General features: G+C 42.7%; 2 protein-coding genes across 2 annotated transcripts in view; one reads left to right on the top strand and one right to left on the bottom strand.

Annotated features, from left to right (window-relative positions):
• Window positions 1–2,548, top strand: part of dip2ca (disco-interacting protein 2 homolog Ca) — an 837,941-nt gene extending 835,393 nt beyond the window's left edge. Inside the window, exon 32 of the mRNA XM_084312140.1 lies at window positions 770–2,548. Within this exon, the coding sequence (XP_084168266.1) occupies window positions 770–1,022 (253 nt within the window). The 3' untranslated portion in view covers window positions 1,023–2,548. The remainder of the gene's footprint in view (window positions 1–769) is intronic.
• Window positions 2,549–11,385: 8,837 nt separating this feature from the next.
• zmynd11 (zinc finger, MYND-type containing 11) overlaps window positions 11,386–23,343 on the bottom strand; it is a 162,261-nt gene continuing 150,303 nt past the window's right edge. Inside the window, exons 14-16 of the mRNA XM_084313668.1 lie at window positions 21,846–22,127; window positions 20,527–20,712; window positions 11,386–16,101 (exon numbers count right to left, since the gene is read on the bottom strand). Of these exons, the coding sequence (XP_084169794.1) occupies window positions 15,979–16,101; window positions 20,527–20,712; window positions 21,846–22,127 (591 nt within the window). The 3' untranslated portion in view covers window positions 11,386–15,978. The remainder of the gene's footprint in view (window positions 16,102–20,526; window positions 20,713–21,845; window positions 22,128–23,343) is intronic.

The raw sequence follows: 23,343 nt of genomic DNA, 5'->3' as shown, positions 1-23,343 counted from the left end.
GCCCATTTGACACCACCTAGCTATTGTTCAATATGTGAAAAAGAATTAATTTCTTCATCCATATGTGCCCGTGTTTGGGGTAATTCCCGAAGGGGTGAGTAATAGCCTTATACATCAATTCTACTATAAACGTTGCAGTTTCTTGCCTGTACACGCTATTATTCCCAAATCGAATCTATATCATAGGTATTATGTTTCATCATGAATGCTTGAAGGGGGGGGGGGGTTTGATGCTTTGATCGTCACCAACGGCATACGTTGTGGAGTAACGTTACACAGACATGTTGTGATCGGGGTGAAGACATGGTTGGATCAACGCAGGATTGATATCATATAGCCCTTACCTTCACTAGGATGTACCCCACAAAGAATATTCCAATTATCTGATTGCGAGTCCCGGTATTGGTGTCGATCGTGTCACCAACATAATCCACCACACATCATGCATCGGAAGCATTCGACGCTTCTCAATCCGATCGTTATAACCGCTCCATTCGCCCGACAAAGACAAGTGAGCCCGGTGACATTTGACCGTTGCACAGGCCAAGATATAAGGTTTCAAAGGGTGCTCGATACCGCCGTCTAGCTGGATGCGGCCGGTATTGCACTTTGTCGATCTCAGACTAATTCCCTATGGTAACACCAAGGTCCCTGGATGAATAATGAATAAAAATATCGAGGAAAAACGATCAAATAACGAGTAAACTCGTTGTTAGCGGGGAATGAGTTAAGTCATTGAACTGTGGACTCTGTGTGTTCTGTGTCCCAGCGCTGTGTTCACCTGGACCAACCTGCTGGTGGTGGTGGTGGAGCTGGACGGCTCGGAGCAGGAGGCCCTGGACCTGGTGCCGCTGGTCACCAACGTGGTGCTGGAGGAACACTACCTGATCGTGGGGGTGGTGGTGGTGGTGGACCTCGGCGTCATCCCCATCAACTCCCGCGGCGAGAAGCAGAGGATGCATCTACGGGACGGTTTTCTGGCCGATCAGCTGGACCCTATATACGTGGCCTATAATATGTAGCCCCCCCCCCCTCTCAGAGAGAGAGAGAGACTTGCAGGCCTAGTGCAGAGCATTTGGATGGATGTCGGTAGAGGACAATCCTAATGTAGTACAGATTCTTGCTTATCGCGTTTGAAGTTAAGTGTGGCTAAGTATATTTTCATGTTAAGTATTTGCTTGTTTCTTTTCATTTTAATTTTTTTTTAATGTGCCCTCTGAGAGGTTAGGGTATTTAAAAAGAAAAGAAAATAAATATTTTATGTTTATGTTTTTTTTTATATCAAACCAAGATATGTTTTGATAGGGGGCATATCACAGCTGCCCTTGAAACTGTACACAGTAACTATGCATTGTTTTTGTGTTTATGTCAGCTATTTTCTAAGTGTCATTTTTTTTTTTACAACATTCACATTGATTTTCTGTAAGAACCATCCCGTCTACAAGGGAAACCAGTGTGCTAACATCAACAGTAGCCTTTTACTCCATTTTGTTAAGTATAAATATGCTTTGACTGAAGAAAACACGACATAATTTCATATCATGTAAGTATGTACAGAAAAAACAAAACCTGATTTAATTTATTTAGTTTTCTTTATAAGAGGAGAGACATTCAAGAATGTTTTTTTGTGTTTTATTTGCTCTTGAATATTTGCTAATATAAAAACAAAAGCATTGTATCATCTTGAGTGAAATAGTATCACATCAAGTATATGGGGGGGGGGTGGAATCTAGACATATGAATATAGATCTATATTAAAGAAGAACTAAGGATTTTGCCTGATGAAAACCCGTTGGAAAATGTATCTTTTGCATGTAGTCCTGGGTCACATACACTAAACCCTTAAGTCATGGCATTGTAAGAATTTCAATTCTCCCGTCATCATCGTCTAGCACAAAGACCGTGATCTCGCCTTGAAAAGGATCAAAAGCAATTATGGACTGTGGCTGGGGAACTGTGAATTCTGGACTACCTGCTTAGGGAACAGTGAATTCTGGACTACCTGCTTAGGGAACAGTGAATTCTGGACTACCTGCTTAGGGAACGGTGAATTCTGGACTACCTGCTTAGGGAACGGTGAATTCTGGACTACCTGCTTAGGGAACAGTGAATTCTGGACTACCTGCTTAGGGAACAGTGAATTCTGGACTACCTGCTTAGGGAACAGTGAATTCTGGACTACCTGCTTAGGGAACGGTGAATTCTGGACTACCTGCTTAGGGAACGGTGAATTCTGGACTACCTGCTTAGGGAACTCTAGGCAACGATCACTAGTATTGTAAAAAAGAAAAGTTAAGTCCTTCATATTTATAGACCTGGAATCTGTGACAATCCTACGTGATTTGAGGTCAACATTTTTAAATGGCTGAGAATGTTGTAACACATTAGAATTATTTTTCTTTAAAAAAAAAATAATAAGCACTTTCTTCACCGTCGTTTTCTTTTCTTTTGCAAGTATGTCCCTGGCATTTTTTTTTAAGGTTTTAAAAATGTCTTATTTGAGTTGGCAGAAGTCCTTCATTTAAATAAATATTTCAATGATTTTGACTAAAAATAGATGGTGGCTTGTTTATTTTTGTCATAGTTTGTGGGAAATGGACATCTACATTATCGTTTACGTATGCACGCCTATACTATATATTTGAACAGTGGCACTTTTCTTTTTTGCATCATCTTTTTTTTTTCTTCACTTTTTCTCCTAATTTTTCTATTTTTCTCCCATCCCAATTTCGTATTTCCAATTCTTCCCTCCCCTGTCTTGTACGTTGCTAGACTATGCCTCCCACTGGTCGGCTGTAGTGAGGATAGAAGCCTTGCATCACGTGTCCCCTCCGCGTGAATACTTTCGACAACAAATGTTTGTTTCCGCGTGCAAGTGTTGCGCTCTGATTGGCCAGGTCATGTGACATGTGCGCCAATCGTGGGACAGCAAGTTCTGTGCCTATTTTCGGGTCTAACAGCCTGCAAACTACCTGGCGTTCTATCGCCATGCTCTAAGACAAACTCTAACCGTAACCAACTTCGAAAGAGCGCCTAAGCTTAACCAGTGTAGACACTTGCGGTCCCACGATTGGGCGTACATGTCACATGACCAGAAATTACCTGGCCAATCAGAGACGCGGAAACAAACATTTGTTGTCAAAAGCTTTCAGGCGTCCCCTCCGGTACACGAGGAGGCAGCCTGTCGCATCTTTTCACCGCAACAGCTCGAACTCTCAGTGGCAAGGAGTAACGCGTGGGAGGCTCACGCTGCCCCCGATACTTCCTGTTTCCGCCGCACCGGCGTCACCCAACCGACCTCTAGGAGTCGCTGTCCACAACGTCCAATCCCCACCCACCGGCTTTCCCACCCTCTAACACTGCCAATTGTGTTAGTATGACGGCCGGCCAAGCCGGTAGCAACGCCGAGAGCTGGGCTCGATACCAGCATATCCTGCGTTAGTGGAGAGCGCCTTGCCCACTGCGCCACTCAGCCGCCTTTTGCATCATAATCTTTTTTTTTTAAACTTTGACCAGTCAGCTGGTTCTTTTTTGCGTTTATCGCATTTTTCTGGTCAAGTATGACCGACAGAAACAGGTTGAATGGGGGTACAGATGGGGGGAAAGACACTCTGAGAAAGTACGGCTTGTCCGGGAGTCGAACTCGCTACCCCAGATCCGTGACGCGCACGGTTGTCCCTGACGCCGAAATAGCGTTCGAGGTACGCGGTGAGCTACTGGAGCTCCCTTGCATCATAATCTTATGTGAAATAACACGGTGAATGTTACAGTACAGAGCATACTGTCCGATTTTAATTAGTATTATTATAAATATTAATTCGTATTATTACAAATATTAAAGTTGGTTATTTTGCCAGTGCCTCCTCTCGTTGGGCCAGAGAGACACACTGCTGACCAAGCTGTGGTGTGTTTGAGTCGACTACAGCTGGCAACTGTTGAAATATGACACGTATATCATGTAAATTTATAGCAGAGACATTCTCCCATCATTACACTATACAAAGTTTGTTTCCCTTAAAAAGACGTCTCTCTCCCAGCCAGAGGGCCACTCACAGATTCTTATCAGTGACCTGCTGACCCTTGGTGCAGGCTGTGGTTCCGTCCCTCTCACACACAAGCATACACACACACATACACACAGGACAGATACACACACACCAGATACACACACACTTACACATAGGACAAACCTACACACACGCACACATCTCCCCCACACACACACACAGACACACATACATACACCCCAGTAGCGGCTCGTGGATGCTTCGCGACTAGGGGCGCTATACCAAACATTTTGCAAACATGTACAGTACCACGCAACCGACTCATGGCAAGACGTGAGCGATTCGACTCACGCTCACGGCAATGAATCGGCTCTTATGAACGAGTCGCTCAGCTGTTACTACAACAACACACAACCAGTCAAATAAAGTATAGTCTAATTCACAACTTGAAACACAATATATAAATAGAAAAGTTAGAAACAAAACTCGCTCCGTCTCCAAACACACGGAGATCTCTCCCTCTCTCCTTCTCTCTCTCACACAGCGCGACGTGGAATCGATTCGTTACACAATCAGACCTATTATATACCAAGAATAACTTCAGTATGAGTACAGGGCTGTACACATATTTTGCATATTGTTAAACGAGCCAAGGCTAGCTATTAAACTATCGATATGAATCGAAAATCTGGGACCCTGATGTAAACAAGACAAACGTCTTTCTCTGGTCTGCATCCCCTTAACAATTGTGTGTATTGAGCCGTACTGTATTGTACCTGTTGTGAAGGGCCAGATTAAACCGAATATATATATTTATTTATATATATATATTTAATTGTATTTGTATATTCTCTAATATTCCCTGATATCCCTTGTATATTCCTTGTACAATATGCATTGAATATCCATTCTAGCCTACTGAACATCCCATAATAGTCTCCATTCTACTATTGGTCGAGACCTTGGTGCCAGGCTGCCATACCCCTCAGACCCAGTTCAAACGTACCGCTTCACATGTACGAACAAGTCCTAGTTCCGCGTAGGAATCTGGCTACCGCACCACTAATGGGACTATTTGTTCATAGTGTGTATATATACTGCGCTACTAAAGTAGGACTTCCTTTTCAGTCCAGTTTCTTACCCTCCAATAGAGTCACAGACGTAAAGCCTCCCCGCGACGCCACGTGTGGGAGTAAGGCCAAGTTCGCCTACCATCGGTATTGAGACATTGTGTATATTAATATTTGAATAGTCATATTTGGCACTATATCGTCGAGTTGGACGTAGTCTATTAAGCTAATAATAGTCTGTTAATATATAGTGCTTCGTGCGGTGAGAATACTACCGTAGTCAGTACCCCCATCGTTTCGGGCAGAGAACTGGCTGCTTACCCAGGGTGGTTGACCCCATGTGAAGCTGCACCCGAGGAGCCCCAGAGCCGACGAGCGAGTGGACCTGTATACCGGATTATTCTACCGACGACAGCCCGCCTTCCCAGGCACGGATTATGCTTTGTATACTTTGATTATTCCATGGATAAAGACCCCCGACACTGCCGTGTGTTGGAACCCCCCCCCCCTGGAGAGGACGCAAGGTGAGGAGACGCTCTGCAAGACGAGGTCGCTTCACGTCTCTCCCCCGTGGACCGGAGAGAGCCGGCCCACAAAGAGTCCACCTGCTTTCATCTGTGGTCCAAGGATCGCCGGCGCATTGAACGGCACTACAGTGGGTTCACCTGGGATACCCTTGGCCGGACGAGGCAGCCGGATTCTACCCCCCCCCCCTCCTACTCCTGTCGGCTTACAAGCGACCGGATTAACCCCCCCTTAGTGTATCTAGTATATAATCATTAAAGTATCATTGCTGTTATTCCTTAACTATTCCAGGTCGTATATTTACCACCTGCGCCATCAGAGATTGGACATTCTCTATTGATATACAGACGAATACTCTTTGCCATAAAAGTGCATACTATTTCAATTCATAAATGTAATTAAGTGATTAAGTGCTTGCTCTACACACCATTGCTGTGTAGTAATAAACGCATACTTCGACTTCGTACATTTGTGTTGGATCTGTTTCATCTACGTGAGAGTGTTTATGATAATATATTTATGCCGTGTACTGGGTGGCCGAATATTAAGTACAAAGGTAGTGGTAGTAAGTATCATATCTAGTAATACAGTCAGGGAATTGTACCCCTCAGTTACAGTACCCATTCTGCAATCTGTTAATAAAGTTCTCTTCATTCATTCATTCAAACATAGACGATATTGAACAAGCCATAATCCACGTATTTTCAATCCAAAAGCGAGAGAGAGAGAGAGAGAGAGACTCACTGTTTAGTTGACACGTCCAGGGCAGGAGGGCTTGCCTTGATAAAGTAGTGTATAATCCACTGTTGATGTATTCCAGACCACTGTCCACTGTGTCCAGACTGCATCCGCCATATAGCTTGTTAGCCAAGTGTTAGCTTGTTAGCAGTTAGCAGCACCACACAACACAAGTACTTTATTCCTTTGTCCATTTCCGCTCAAACAGACTGCAAACTACCTGGCGTTCTATCGCCATGCTCTAAGACAAACTCTAACCTTAACCAACTTTGAAAGAGTGCCTAAGCTTAACAGTCTAAAGAACTTGCAGTCACGGCACGCTCTAAGACAAACAGCTGCCTGCCTGCATCTCACAACAACACAACACCAACGGACCAACCTAGGAATAAGCTAGAATTGGAACATTGGAAATTGGATTCGGCCAATCAGAGATCGTCTGTGCGAAATTCTGCTACGAAAAAAAATACTGGCGTCGGCCAATCAGAGAGCGTCTCCGCGAAATGCGGCTACAGAAATTCTTGACGCTACTGGCTAGACCGCTTCAAATCGCGCCCGGATTCCAACATAAGTCATATTTCAACGCACAACGCGTTATGCACTGATTGGCTGTGACGGATACAGCGATCAAACTGTGACGCGCACTCAGAGCGATATCGCGTCTAGCCCGGGCCGAGAAATACGAAAAAATAAAAAAAACGTGAGGTCACTTCCTGCTCAGGAAAACGAGTGTTTTTTTATTTTAGATAATAACGTTATATTGTGCATTGGAAATACAAACACTTAAAATGAGTAAATATTATTCATTTTAAACATGTTTATATTATTTATAGGGCTATAACTATAAAACAAAAAACTAAAAAGTTTTATTTTCTTCTTCTCTGATTTAACAGCAGGTGGGGCGGCGCCCGTGCGCCCCTAGTGGCAGAGCCGCCACTGATACACCCTCACTCTCAACGCGCACACATTGACCTTTGGTGAGAGATCTCACCAGACTAGCCCGGATCAAATAATTCAACTCATTGTCACAAAATGCCACAAGCCAACTAATATACGACCAGGTCAACCACTGGTCACATACTCCAGTCTCCATTAATCACAGATCGTTATCATAGAGATACACACGCACAAATGCGCACGTAAATGTGCGTACCACGCACTCATGCACGGCTGACATACTGGCTGACCAATACACAAGACACACGACGTGCACTGAGGAGAGACACCACATACACACACTGGACTAGGGGACTAATAAAGATCACCCTCGGGGGAGCTCCCGTAGCTCACCGCATATCTCGGCGCTATTTCTGCGTCGGGGAAAACCGTGCTCGTCACGGATCTGGGGGACACAAGTTCGATTCCCGGACCCGCCGTCATTTCTCAGAATGTCTTCCCCTGCTCTACATCCCATTTCAACCTGTTTCTGTCGGTCATGCTTGACCAGAAAAGCGATAAACGCTAAAAAATTAAGGTTAAAAAAAAAATAAAGATCACCCTCACAGGGAAGGGGGGACTTCTCTGCTTTGACTGGACGGACGAGACTGCTGCACGGACTGACTGGACAGACGAGACTGGACTGACTGAACAAAGACTTGACTGTTTTTTCTTTCTTTTATATTCGACCGGCCGGTTGTAACAATCTAGATTTCAATTGTACCTTGCTATATTCACCTTTTATAATATTTTGCTTATTCACTTTTTATATTACATTGCTTGTTCACTTTTTATAATAAATACCTTCAAAAGTGTTTCATCTCTTATATCTTTAAATATCTTATTACAACTTTCACGATTGAGTCTAAAACGTGACACAACTCTCCCCGTCACGTGCCACCAAGCTGTGGTGTGTTTGAGTCGACTACAGCTGGCAACTCTCCCCATCACGTGCCACCAAGCTGTGGTGTGTTTGAGTCGACTACAGCTGGCAACTCTCCCAGTCACGTGTCAATATGTGACCAGGCACAGACTTTAGTTTAGATCTTTAATAATAACTGGACTTTGGAGAAGTCTTTATTCGGCATGCAGGCAGACACACATGCGATGGGCGGCACACACACATGCAATTAGTTGGGTCGCCGATGGGGTTGAGTCTCTGCACTTGACCCATCCCGTCGTCCTTCCCCCCAAGGGCAGCCGGGAGCCAATAGGGGCGTGGGCGAGGGGCCGCGCCCCGGGGACCAATTCAAGTGCTCCTGTCCGTCTTCGTCAGGGACGCGACAGCGCTAGCCATCTGTTGTGCATGTTTTTCCATTGGGTTTATCTTATCGGGAGGGGAAACCCTTGCGAGCACGGGGAGAACATGCAAACTCCGCACAGAAAGGCCCGGGACTCCGGGAGATACCCCACCTGGGTACCTGGCAACGCGGAAACCTGGTCCCCAAGCGGGAATCTAACCCTGGACCTTCTAGCTGTGAGGCGACAGTGTTAACCACTACACCACCGTGCCGCCTGCAGGTCTTATTGAGCAATCTTCAAATGTTTACTGACCAGGTTGCCGTGTTGCCAGTTACCCAGGTGGGGTATCTCCCGGGCCTTTCTGTGTGGAGTTTGCATGTTCTCCCCCTCTGTGCTCGCAAGGGTTTCCCCTCCCGACAACATAAACCCAATGGGAAAACATGCACAACAGATCGCTAACGCTGTCCCTGACGAAGACGGACAGGAGCACTTGGATTGGTCCCCGGGGGCAGCGCTCGCCGCAGCCCTCGTCTGCTCCCGGCTGCCCTTGAGGGGGAAGGATGACGGGATGGGAGGTGCAGAGAACATTTCATCAGCGACTCAGTGTGTGTGTGTTCCTGTGGTTCGCCCATCGAATGTGTGTGTCTGTTAATCTGATGACGAATAAAGACTTATACCTATTATTAACCAAGACAAGATGAGACCACAATCTATTGTCTTATTAACCAAGATGAGACCACAACGGCGGAGCTTCAAAGGTTTGGAGGCGTTTCTCTTTACCCACATTGCAACACACCTAACCCCTCCCCCACCTAACACCTTCTCCAGATGAGCTTCAGGAGGAGAGCAAGGATGTGGCTTTGTTATTATGACAGTTTACAGTCGTTCCGTGGGCAGTATGTGTGTATTGTGTGTGCACTGCCCTCAGTCAGTGACGAAGCCGCCTCTCTACTCCGTTATGAGCGAGCAGCACGAGTCTGCACTTGCGACTGAAATAGATCCGTTTGTTAGAGAAATTCAATAATCTAACAGTTATGCCTTATGCACACTGCCAGCCAGCCTTTATTAAAAACCTGCGACTGAGTCAAGTACGCTGGAGTGAGGCGCCGTTCGAAAGTGGCAATTTTTCTAAATAAAATACCCGGAAGACTAATAAATAGAATACATTTAAATAATATTTTTTTTTAATCCTCTCTTTCTCCGATTCTTTCTTTTTCTCCCCATCCCAATTTAGTCGTTATGCCAATTCCCCCCCTCCCTGGTCGTTGTGCGCATGTTCCCCCTACTGGTCGGTCAAGGGAGCCCTGAGGTCTACCGCATGCTTCCTCCGACACATGCGGAGACAGCCAGTGGCTCTCTTTCCACCTGGCAGCGAGGACTCTCATTGGTGAAGTGTAACGCGTGGGAGGTCACGCTGCCGTCACCACTTCCTGCCTTTCGCTGAGCAGGCGCCCAGACCTGACCTGTAGGTGTCGCTGTCCACAACGCCAGCTTACCACCAACGACTTCCCTCCCCCTAACTCAGCCAAACGAGTTAGTATGACGGCCGGCCCAAGCCAGAGGCAATGCTGACTCCGCGAGTCGAGACCGCAGCCTCTTGCATTGGTGACGAGCGCAATCTCCGCTACGCCACCCGACCGCCCTAATACATTTAATTTTAAACAACTTTATTCTTTCTTTGTGGCAAGGTACCGGTCCGAGTCTGTCTGACTTGTGCACTGGAGCCTTTGTGCGACAGAGAGATACACTTTAAATTTTGACAGAGAAGATAATCTCCAGACTCTTGATACAATTTAACAAACGGTTCCAAAGATATGAATGTTTCTCGGCATTATTTTCACACCGCCAACAAAGTACTGGGCCCGTTGTCTCGGAATGGATTTTGGTGCCAGCTGTCATTTCTGTAGGTCTCCGACACCTGAGACAGAAAGTACTTAGCTACTCCCCTCTGACATAACTATTTCTTTCACACAGCGAGGAAAATAATACTGTCGGACAATCTAACAACCTCTTAACGTTCGGATGGCCCGTCGCTCTCGTCTGTCGCCGTCACGCTGTGTTACTGTCTATGAACCAACCAGCATTGGTGCCAATGGCCATTTTGGATAAAACACACATTTTCTGTGGTATTATCAACTTTGGACCTGTACTGGTGGACTCAGGCCCCCAGTGTTTTTTGTTTGATGGGCTAACATCTTGATGTTTCCCGATACTGTTCCTATTTTTTTCTTCTTCAATGTATCCTTTTTTTTAGGATAATGGGATTTATGGTAATGCAATTATGGTAATGTTGGTATTGATGGGTTTATTTAATTGAAATAATTAAGTGAGGAATCTGAATATATGAATTGATGAGTATTGATTGAAAAGTCCACCTTCAAAAGAGAATTGATATAACTATTAGTAGCTGAACATACAAATATACCTAGCTTGTAAAAACCACAAACTTGCCGTTTTGAGAAGCATTATTCTTTATATTTACCCTCGATTTATTTCAAGTGTTTTTGTTCTGTCCCTGAATATGCAATTACAACTGGTAAACACAGTTCTGTGTACAAGTTTAATTAATTTCCAACCAGCTACATCATTATTAATGTGTAGCACAGTGTTACACACAAACCAGCTACATCATTTATTAATGTGTAGCACAGTGCTACACACAAACCAGCTACATCATTTATTAATGCGTAGCAAGCACAGTGCTACACAAACCCAAACAAAGTGGGACATGCTGATGTAAGCACTAAAAATATTTCATTTTACAGGCAGGAAGTGAAAATGGCATACATAGACTGAAGTATTACCAACAGACCTACAAAAAACTTGAAAACACTGGGACTTGTTGATAACATTTATTTCTCCATGTTAGCACGTAGAATATATTTATATACATATTGCTAGCTAAAGCGTCAAACAAAAAATCTGCCGGGAGCATAAAAAATGTTAAGCCACGATTAATACTTTACATATGGACAGGAAATCAAAATGACCCAAGTTGAAGATTAAATCACGTCGATTTAGCAGTGGATGTGCAATGTTGTACTTTTCAAAACTGTAAAATACAATCGGTGAAATTCAGTTCAGTGGCAGGGGGAAAATGAGCTCAACTGTCATCTTCAGGCAGCTAGAGCCGTCATGTCATTGTCATATTGCATCAAATTTGAAAGGGAGTGCAACTATGTCTTTTAACATGTCTTTTAACATGGGACTGTAAATACACACACCTTGTTCATGCAGTTTTTAAACCAAAGAACATTTTTTTTACAAACTGGAATGACAACAATTTCCACAACAGGAAAATAAATATAGCACAAATGACCATTAACATGTGGATGGACAAATATAAAATGCACAGTCAAAGAGAAACAAGAGTCTTCTTGGGTCTGACCTGTGTAACAGGAAGTGTTGGAAACACTGTATACTTATGGCATCTATTCAGTATTCAAATGGTATGTAATTATTCATTATAAAGCATTGGGACTATTCATAGTATTCTCATGAGCCGTTTGCCATACAATATCATGGCGCAATACCACAGCTCAATAGTTGCAGTTGTCATTTAAAGTCCCTGTAAAAAGAAATTCTGCGATTTGTTTCTAAACACATTATATATGTTCGAAAATAGTTGCTGAAAACATGTGAAAATACTGAACTATGTAGATTTTTTTTGCTTTTTGGGCGGGCCTGAAATCAAATGTATTTGTAAAAATCTAAATCATGGTTCGATGATGATGGAGCTACCCCTCCCCCAACACTATATACTAGATTGCATTAGCATGGTTATCCCAGAATTTGATAGTAAGTGGATGGAAAGTCCAGTGGTATCATTTAATCAAAACATAGTCTGGGTGGTATAGCTAAAAGAAAAAAACAGATATGGGTGGTCTACCCTAGTCTGCTAGTTAGCCGATTAACCAAACTTTCTAACCAAGTCCATTTGATAAATTTGGTAATTTATAGCTAAACGTTTTAGTGATATATTTAGCTGAAAGGGAGCTATCAAGTTAACGTAATCAAGTTAAAAGTTGTTGAAATTATCTAACTTCTCAAAATGTCAATATAGTGTCGTAAAATTTGTTATTTTCCGTCGCATTCGATTCATCATGGCAGCGCCCAGTAAACGGGAAGACTCTCCGTTTACATTTTCAGAAGTTGAACCATTTCAACAACTTAGGGTTTGATTGACAGCTCCCTTTCAGCTCTTGTAACAAGTGGCCCAGGATTTTAGGTTTAGGTAATATAAAATGCTTCTAAGTCAAATAAAATTACATGACAGACCCTGATTTGGGAGATCAAAGGGTTGTTTCAGTCTGTTAATTTGCCCGGCTGTGATATGAAGAGAGAACTCAGCAGAACATATACAGCAGGGAACCAGCTAATAGTGATGACTTTTCCAAGAGCTCATTTCCCAACACATTTCCATACATGGAAGACATATTAAAAAAAGTTCCATAACTTTTCCAAGATTTTCATGACCATGGGAGCCCCGACAGATTCTAATTCATTATAGCTGCATCATGCTGTAAGTCCAGCGTTACATTATAGCTGCATGCTGTAAGCCCAGCATTACCAAGGTCTGTAACATAAGAGAGAGTTTCTGTAATACGGTTGTTCAATGTAAAAACAACCTAAATTAACAGTCATGGGGGAAGTATTTCAGAAGGCGGGATTATTGAGCCAGATGATGACCAAGGGGCCATGAATTCACCAGTATCATGTTGCTCATAGTGAGACTGGTTTGTATGGCTAGAACATCAACAAGAACTAATAGTTTCATTTGACAAATTCTATAAAACAAATCAAGAAGTACACCATTTTATATCTGGCAAATGTAAATGTAAGCTTGGGTATCCAGCGTTCTTTTAGTTTTTATCCACTTTTTCTCCTCCTTTTCTGTGTTTTTCTCCCATCCCAATTTAGTCGTTATGCCAATTCCCCCCTCCCCTTCCTGGTCGTTGCTCGCATGTGCCCCCCACTTGTCGGTCTAGGGAGCCCTGAAGTCTATCAGATGCTTCCTCCGAGACATAGGAGACAGCCAGCAGCATCTTTTCACCTGCCAGCGCGGACTCTCATTGGTGAGGTGTAACGTGTGGGAGGTCACATGACAGTATCCTCACCATCTCCCTCCCTCGCTGTGCAGGCGCCCTGACCGACCTGTAGGAGTCGCTGTTTACAACGACCCAGACCCACCCACCGGCTTCCCTCCCGCTGACTCTGCCAATTGAGCCAGTATGACGGCCGGCCAACGCTGACAGCCGGATTCGATACCAGTGTCTCTCGCGTTGGTGACGAGCGCTTAGTCCGCTGCACCACCCAGGCGCCGACGGTATCCAGCGTTCTTGATATCCCAACCCGATAGTTTAACTCAAGTGATTCTGCTTGTGTTCCATCAGATGCATCAACAAAATCAAAATCACATGTTCCTTGTTGTTGGATAAATAAACTAGCTTGAATCTGAAAAAGGTGTTTGTTCAAAAATTATATCATAATTTAAATAGATGAGATTAAAATGGAGTTAGATATTTTATTTACATGTAGTAGTGCAACCGTGGTAACAGAGGTTACCTGGTTAACCGTAAAAACATGAATAGCTGTGGTATTTGATGAGGGGTGTCTGACTCAACAGCAATTAACCATCAACAGCATTGAATGCCTCTTCAGAAAACACAGAATTGTCTCGGTGCTATAAAATATATATTTACAATTGAGAAAGGACAACTTATGAAGCATACGGGATAAGATGGGGGTGGGGATTGAATTCAAAAAGTAGTCTAAACAATACAATAAATCATGTTACGTCTGAAAGTGATACACTTAAAAATTAGAGAATGAAAGATAATTGCCAACACTGGCAAAGCAAGACTCCCAAAAGTGGCCAACAGGTTGTGCCAACAAGGTGAATGAAGTCACACATGTGAAGGGATCGACTTTTCCTCCATTCCGTCAACTCATCATTACTAAGGAAATAGTCACAGGGACTTACGGTGTCACACTTGCTATGTAATTTCATGTAATTGCTCCTTTCAAAAAGACCAAAGCTAAGCACCAGATAATATTAAACACCATTAAAAATAAAATACAAATAAAAAACTTAGCTTGATCATTCACATTTGCATATATTTTATATTGGTCCATCCATATTCATTGTCCATTAAAAACCAGTTTATCCGCAAGCTTCTATTTTCTTGCCTTTATTTTTAAAATCTGTTTAAAATGTTTTCTCTTTTTTTTTTAACTATCAACATGCACATCATGTTACTCAGAATATGGTGTTTGAAAAAAAATAAGAAAAATGAAAAAAAGCAGGCACTGACCATCAACTACAGCATTAGCAGTGAAGAGTCTCATAGATAGTCACTTTGAAGAAAGAAAAAAAGAAAAGAAAAACAGAGTGAACACCACAGTAACAATGACAGACACCAACCGCCCCCCCCCCCCCCAAAAAAAGAAAAGAAAATTAGAAGGGGTGGGGGAGGGCAAAAAACAACACTTGACACATTTTCTCTTCAGATAGGTTCAAAGAAATTTCTTATTTTTTTGGCAATATTACAAGCATTCAGATTGTGAACAAGAAATTAAATGTGCAAAAAAAATTATAATCAAATGATGAAGGAACCTCTCCAAGATCCAGCTCAGTAAAGATTGCTATACATTTCCCCAGAAATTTTAAAACAAATCAAAAAGCGTTCCTTTTTGATTAATAAAAAATTTGTTTATTTAAAAAGTTAACCCAAAATGTGCATAATACAAATCTACGGAAGATTTTTTTTATGTCGGCCTCGTAAAAGCTGACTTCATAACCCTGTTCCCAATGATGCTTAATTGACTTTAAGGATGATAATTTTAAATCAAAATGATAAAAGGTGCTACCCACCGAAATACATTTTAATCCCACTCAACATAATGTGAGCTAAATTAACCACAATTGCCATGTTTTTCAGCATTTTTCTTATATTTTCCATATGAAAGCAGAGCACAATTTTAACACCGCAATAGTAACGCAATGGTTCTATAATTTTTTTTAAAGATCAACGGTGCGTATTTATTGTTGCATTTACAATAAGAAAAGTGATAAAAAAATTCAGGTAATAAAATGTATTCAGTTAATGCTCATCCGTTATACACACACTCAAACAAACACATTCGCCAACATATGTTTCAAAATGAGCACTTCAGTAACGGGGGGGGGGACACACACACACAAGACCACACACTCATACCATCAAGAGCAGTGCTCTTAAAACAATCGATTCAGGATTCCGAGTAGAGAAAGAGGAGAAAATCGAATCAAAACATTGGTACAGTACATTAAATAATAATAGCGATGAAGTTGAAAAGAACAACTTTTTCCTTGTATTCTCAGGACGTTGGGCAAAAAAGGTTGGGTCCACAAAGTGTTCAGAAAGGCAGGTAGAAAGAGAGAGAGAGAGAGAGAGAGAGAGAGAAGGGGGAGAGGGGCTTGTTCATCTCTTCCTGCGACAGGTGCGTTTGTGGTCGGCGTGCCAGTGCTCCTGTTGGCACTTGATGGAGCAGTAAGAGGTGTTCCAGCAGCAGTGATACATCGCCTCCTCCTCGCAGTTATAGCACTGGGACGAGACGGGAGACAAAACAAACACACCACTCATCTCAGCTGAAACCTGGGGGGGGGGGGGTTCCAGTTGGCCAGATAACAGGAAGACATTGCAAAACGAAATTCAAGGAGGTACTTGTCCAAGCAACATTTTTCATTTTAAAAGGGCATTTAAAGGGATACAATTCACTTTTAAATGCTGTTTTTTTAGGGGGGGGGGGGGGGGTCGGATCCAATATTTATGGCTTAAAAAAACAATTTCCGACAATTAGTTACACTTTAAATAAAAAAATTATTCTTGATTCAGAACAATTTGATCATGGATGAACAAAACTTTCAATGCGAATGGTTGATTTGAATTTCAAGGACTTTTTAAGCACCTTGGGAATTTTTGTTGCTGTTTAACCCATTCCCTGCCACCACTTTGATCATCTTATACCATTCTCTGCCAGTACTGTAAGTCTATGGAGATGTTCACCTTCTTTGCAGGGCTATAACTTTTTAAATTGTATTGCTAAATTGACATTACTATGGCCCATTCAACATCGATTATATATCGTTCAGGATGTAGGAACGTTTTACTTTTTCATTCACACATTCATACGAAAATACCGTCTAGAGTATAAATATTTTTTTTATCGTTTTCTGCAGTATTTCCTAGAACATGAGATATAGACATAAATGCATATATTAGATTATCTAATGCCGTTTGATACCGATCAACGTTATATAAAAAATTTCAACTGTACATGGTCCTAAGGGTTATGACTGATCATCCGCGGGTGAACGGAGGGGGGGGGGGGGGGGTTGTTTATAATTCCGTGACCGACGTTAAATGATTTATGTAGTATGGGTGATATATAGATCAGAGCAGTTTGTATCGAAAATGATAAAGAAAAACGCTGAAACTCACGGCAGCTTCCTCGTAGCGTTGGGCGATGAGAGTGGAGCCCTCAGATCCCAGTTATGTGGTGGGGATCGATGCGATCCATTTCCTGTTTGTATATTACTAATACACGCCCAAATCATGTGGATTATTGAGTTATGGCAAAGATCCATATCCACGGTGTGTGTCTTTAGTCCAGGGACGATAAACGAGTGGCCGGACGGAATAGGGAGACGCACCGGGATCACAAGAGATCCACTTCCGGTTGCAACTCGCCGATCAGCCACCAGGTGGCAGTATTGAAGCGTTGCAGAGTTGTGCTGAGTCCCGCAGCATATGACAAGGCTCTGTGAGTGAAATATGAAAACCATGGCGAAAATATGAAATTATGATCAGAATCACGTCGTACGCCGTTATTGGCAGAATTTGCATGAACTTGAAACCCGTCGTACGACGTTATTGGCGGGAAAAGGGTTAAGGAATTCCAGGCCTTGACTTTTTTTTGTAAAAAAAGTCAAGCACTTAACACTTTGAGTGCCAGGGACGCGTTTTGTCGTTAGTTCATGCCGCCAGTTGAGTGCCGGAAACTCTATATAGCGTTTGTTTGTCGTATTTTTTTTTATTAGCAATTTGAATTCATATTTCATCAATCGAGCCTCATGCTAGTGTTGCAGACGCTCTCTGAGCTCAATTGGGAAAATACCACCCCCTATCGTCTCTCCCTGTGTAACTGCACCCCATTAGTTTAGACTAATCTTTTTGGATAACATCTGATCTGAGGTAAGGAATCTATTTTACCAGTCTTAGGGTAATCAGTGCTTTTTTCACAGATATATCAACGTGTGCCCTATGTGTGTGTGTGTGTGTCTGTGTCAGCGTTTCCGTTAGCCGGTAATTACCGGTATTTGACCGGCAAAATCTGTTGAAGTCCGACATATTTAATCTCTCCGGTCTTAATGTCCGGTGAAAATAATTCCCTGAGTCTAAGCACAATTTGATTATTTGAATTGTATTAAAATAGGCTAAAATTAAATAGCCTATGCGATGAACGAAACGATCATTACATTTGTTTCCTCGTTGCTTCTAATAATGACAACGACGTTGTCAGCGAGAGCTTAGTGCTGGGTGTGCGAACTTTTGTGAAGCTGCAGAGCCGGAGCAGCAGCAGCACAATGCAGTATTCCAGCAGTACTCCAATTCAGCCATTTTCAATTCAATGTTGGGTGGGGGGCGCTGCTGTGCGGTCCCCAGAAAAGAGCCAATAACAGCTGAATCAGCTGCTCTGCAGCGCCATACTCTTTGCAAATAAGTCGTTGCGAGGTGGAGAGAGTCGTCACGCAATCCCACGATAATGTTGCCGTCTCTCTCTGCCAAATTTCTCAGTTCTTCGCTTGATATAATTAATACAAATGTCCAATATAACGGAATTCGTTAGCTCATAAAAATGTGATTATAACAGACTGTTGTTTATTAATGTCGGGCGACTGCCCACAGACACCTATTTGATTTAAAGTCGGCAGCAGCACGAGTCTCGGGACTTATTTTATTTGGAATATAATGACTTTATACGCAAAAGTAGCCTAGTTTTAAGTAAAAATATTATAAATCTACATGCCTTGATGATGTCATTCTTTTGTTTTGTTGTCATTCTTTTGCCTATCAATTGTTTTTAAGCTCAATAAACTCTGACCGGAATCTCTCTCATTTGACCGGTAGATTGAAATCTACCGGACACTGAGGCCGGCAACAATTTTTTCTAACGGAAACCCTGGTCTGTGTGTGCGTGCTGATCAGGAAATGAGAGAATCGATATTTCAGCCCGCTTCTATAGCGTGCATAAGTACACATATACTATCGATAATCTAGCGTTTATTTGAAAACGATTCATAAATAGGCCGAAAAATGTAAAAGTTTTTGTGTATGCCAGAATATTCCAGTAAAGGTTGATTATCACGGAATCTATATATTTTCCTGAAAAACGAGGGCTTTTCAAAATGCTATAAAACGGAAATTAACCGATTAAAAAACAATCCGTTTCGACAATGTTGACTGCAAACAAGTCATTGATAAACGACAGGCAGATTAGACACATAGTCATAATTTAAGACAGAGATTATGCGTTCACACCGCTATCATTGAAGTGGGTGCCGGCATTCAACCACGTTTTACCATGTTCACCAGTGGTAATCAAAGTGTTAAAGCACTTCAAGGACCTTGTGTGAACCCTGTATATATTGGTATCGGTCTGATACTGTGCTCATGTACTCGTAACACTACTGTGTACTGCTGCTCTGTGCCATGTTTGTTCAGGAAAACACAACATTGAGTGTTAAAAATTACATTTACATTATTTTTACTTAAAATGTGATCATGTTGTATATTTAATTAGTTACAGTCAGAAAGTGAGGAACATCTGATCAAAATAAAACATCTTTTCAAAGTCATTGTTAGATGTACTAACAAGTACTAGTACTCATACAGGTACTCTGCAAGTACCCAAATGTAAGTACTTGTACATGGTCTGAAAAAAGTTCTATCGAGATATCCCTAATGAAATATTTAAGTTTAGTTTTACAGACCCCGTCTTTAAATCCTCCATTGTTGTAATGTATCCCATTATTGTTTTCATAATTTCAGAGCAATAATCATGTTGCACTAGTCTGATCTGGTGAGTTGAGCGTTGTTGCACAAACTAAGTCTCACTTTACAAGGACCCAATATAAGCCAATAGAATAAGTTGGATATATTGATTGTTTATTTAGGTTAGGCGAGATGTCTCCATGAAGGTTAACCCTTTCACTGCCACACAACAGCAGGTACGGGTACCGGTCGGTAGTGTGATAGTAAAGGGTTAACATTATGTAGTGTGGCAGTGAAAGGGTTAAAGGATGGGTTTATTTAAGTTTTTTAACCCAGGCCAGGCATTGTTTGGCATGATGTTGACTAGTACAGGCCATCCTTTCACTGTGGCTTTAGTATTGAGAAACTGAACACTGGTACTGCCTCCTCTCATCAGGCTCCAAACCAATCTAATGGGTCCATCTAGTGTTTTAGCCTTCAAAAACCAAGATACGTGTCCTTTTACAAAACAGGAAGCTCAATAGTTTCAAATATAATGGGTTGCATAGGGCTTGTAAATGGTACATTTTATCCAAAGTGCTTTACAATTTTTTTGTTCCTCACATTCACCCACATTCACACACGGCAGATGCAACCATGCAAGGTGCCAACCTGCTCATCAGGAGCAGTTGGGGGTTAAGTGTCTTGCTCAAGGACACTCCGACACGCTGCCTGGGAGGAGCAGGAATCAAACCGGTAATGTCCGTTGGGGACATCATTTAATGTGGTTAGTGGTAAAAAAGGAATAAATCGCAATATCGTGACTCTAGTAATGATTCCGACCCCTACTGGATACAACATGCCAACAATTGTATTTGGGCTGGCAGTCTGAACAAGGCCATAATCTGTTTTGTGTGAAAGACCTTGTAAACTTTACAAAGGTTTTACACAAATTAACATCACCACCACCACCATCACGTCGAGGGCATGACTCACCCACTGTTTCTTCTTGGTCTGGGAGATGAGCTGCTTATGCTGGGCCACCATCTTCTTCACCTCCTCCACGAGCTCCTCCTTGCACTTCTCCTTCACCTGCTTGCACTTCCTCTCCATCTCAGCCTGGACACCTGATATTGCCTTGCTGACCGCTTGCTGTTTCTCCTCCTCCATCTCTGAACGGAGCTGTGGTGGGGAGACACGGTTTGACTTTAATATTTCCTATTCATATTATAAAATTGATCAATCAAATTGCTTATCACAATTCACGATTTGATTTTTTATTTGTCTCGAACATAGAAAAAAAAACTAAAAAAGGTAAATAGTCAAAGACTATTTCCATACAATAAGTGTTCGAGAAGGAACAGGGGGAAGTAAAAAACGTATCAAGCCCTGCCCCTTCCTTACAATATTTACATTATAATATAATACAAATAAAACTAATAAAATAAAAGTAATTTTTTTTTTATATATACAAATATCCAAATGAGAAAAAATATATATTAGGCAGTCACATTACTGCTCAAGCTCCTCTCTCATAATGTATCCATAAGTGCTTGTTTATAGCTACCTTTAAATTGATTGAATTATTGCTTAATTTTATACTCACATCCAGACCATTCCAGAGTGATACCCCACAATATGATACGACCAATACAAAAAAGAAACGGATCACAGAGATAAAACAGTAACATATGGGTGGTTCACTTTAAGGCCTCACGCACCACACGTTCACTTTACAAACCTTTTCCAAGGCCTCACGCACCACACGTTCACTTTACAAACCTTTTCCAAGGCCTCATGCACCACACGTTCACTTTACAAACCTTTTCCAAGGCCTCATGCACCACACGTTCACTTTACAAACCTTTTCCAAGGCCTCACGCACCACACGTTCACTTTACAAACCTTTTCCAAGGCCTCATGCACCACACGTTCACTTTACAAACCTTTTCCAAGGCCTCGCACACCACACGTTCACTTTACAAACCTTTTCCAAGGCCTCACGCACCACACGTTCACTTTACAAACCTTTTCCAAGGCTTCGCGCACCACACGTTCACTTTACAAACCTTTTCCAAGGCCTCACGCACCACACGCTCACTTTACAAATCTTTTCCAAGGCCTCACGCACCACACGTTCACTTTACAAACCTTTTCCAAGGCTTCACGCACTACACGTTCACTTTACAAACCTTTTCCAAGGCTTCGCGCACCACACGCTCACTTTACAAACCTTTTCCAAGGCTTCACGCACCACACGTTCACTTTACAAACCTTTTCCAAGGCTTCACGCACCACACGTTCACTTTACAAACCTTTTCCAAGGCTTCGCGCACCACGCGCTCGGTCTCCCGCTTGTTGTCTGCCTTCATCATCTCCTTGACATCGTTGAAGATCTTGGTGTACTTCTCGTGGCACATGTTCTGGCAGGCGCCGTCGCTGCTGGTCTGCGTGCCGCGGTGGAGGGTGCGCGGCGAGCTGCCGCTGGCCTTCTTGGTCTGCGTGGACACGGACAGCTTCTCGGGCTGCTGGGGAGCCGACGACACGGGGGGGATCTCCTGGCTGGAGCTCACCGCCTCCATCTCCGGCTCGGGGTCCTGGAGGGAAGGAGAGCGGGGGGGTCAGGGTAGGGATGGGTTGATTGATTGATTGATTTTTTGTGGATTAGAGACATCATCCAAGGGATAAAAACATGATAAAATGCAAGCACTTATTTCCATCATGGTCCCTGGTATTAAAAAAACAGGACATACATCAACATAAAACAACATCATAAAACATTAAGAAACAATATGCATATGGGCGGCTAGGTGGTGTAGTGGGCAAGGCGCTCACCACCAATGCAGGAGACGCTGGGTTCGAGCCCAGCTCTCCGCATTGCTATCAGCTTGGCTGGTCGTTCATACTAACACAATTGGCAGTGTTAGGGGTGGGAACGCTGGTGGGTGGGTCCTGGTCGTTGTAAACAGCGACTCCTACAGTTCGGTCGGGGCGCCTGCTCAGCGAGGATAGGATCTAAGGGGGGTAGTGTGATCCTTCCACACGTTACACCCTCTCAGTGAGAGTCCGCGCTGCCAGGTGAAAAGAAGCGGTTGATTGGCTACACGTGTGTCGGAGGAAGCATGTGATAGCCTCCACTCTCCCAGACCGACTGTGGGGGGTAGGTGCGCAGCGACCAGGAAGGGGATTGGGAATTGGCATAGCGACTAACATTGGGATGGGAGAAAAACAGAGGAAAAAGGAGGGGGGAAAAGATATATATAAAAAAAAAAAAAAAAAACAATACAATACAATATGCATATACAGTTGAAGATAAAATAATAATAAATAAATATGTTACCCTCTCTTTTCCATGTACCGAATCCGGTACTTTTAAGTAATAGACCGAATCACGCCGGTACTACCGAGTACCGATTCACGTGAGATCCACCAGTGCCACATTTCGGTAAAAAAATTAAGAATAATTTTTTTGTCCGATGACGTCAACGTTTAATTTACCGCGAAACGAAACCTATGAAGTGTGCCGCACGTTCACGTCAACGTTAACACGCACAATACAAGCTTACCTAGGATTTTACTTGATTCTACAACAACAAAGCAGTCGGGGCAATGGCAAGCCGAAAAACGGTCGCAAGTGTGGTTACACTTTACAAAGCTAGATGCAGACAACGCTCGCTGAAGTTTGGACACATTTTTTACAACTGAGGTAAGTAGATTACATTTTTAGACACTAAAGTACAGAAAAAAGGTACCGGCGGGCAGTGTTCATTTTGTCAATGAAAAATATGACTAAATATGGTCGTCAACGAAGCT

The sequence above is a fragment of the Notolepis coatsorum genome (genome assembly GCF_963971535.1).
Source record: "Notolepis coatsorum genome assembly, chromosome: 4".
NCBI lineage: Eukaryota > Metazoa > Chordata > Actinopteri > Aulopiformes > Paralepididae > Notolepis > Notolepis coatsorum.
This window is presented reverse-complemented; position numbering and strand designations above follow the sequence as displayed.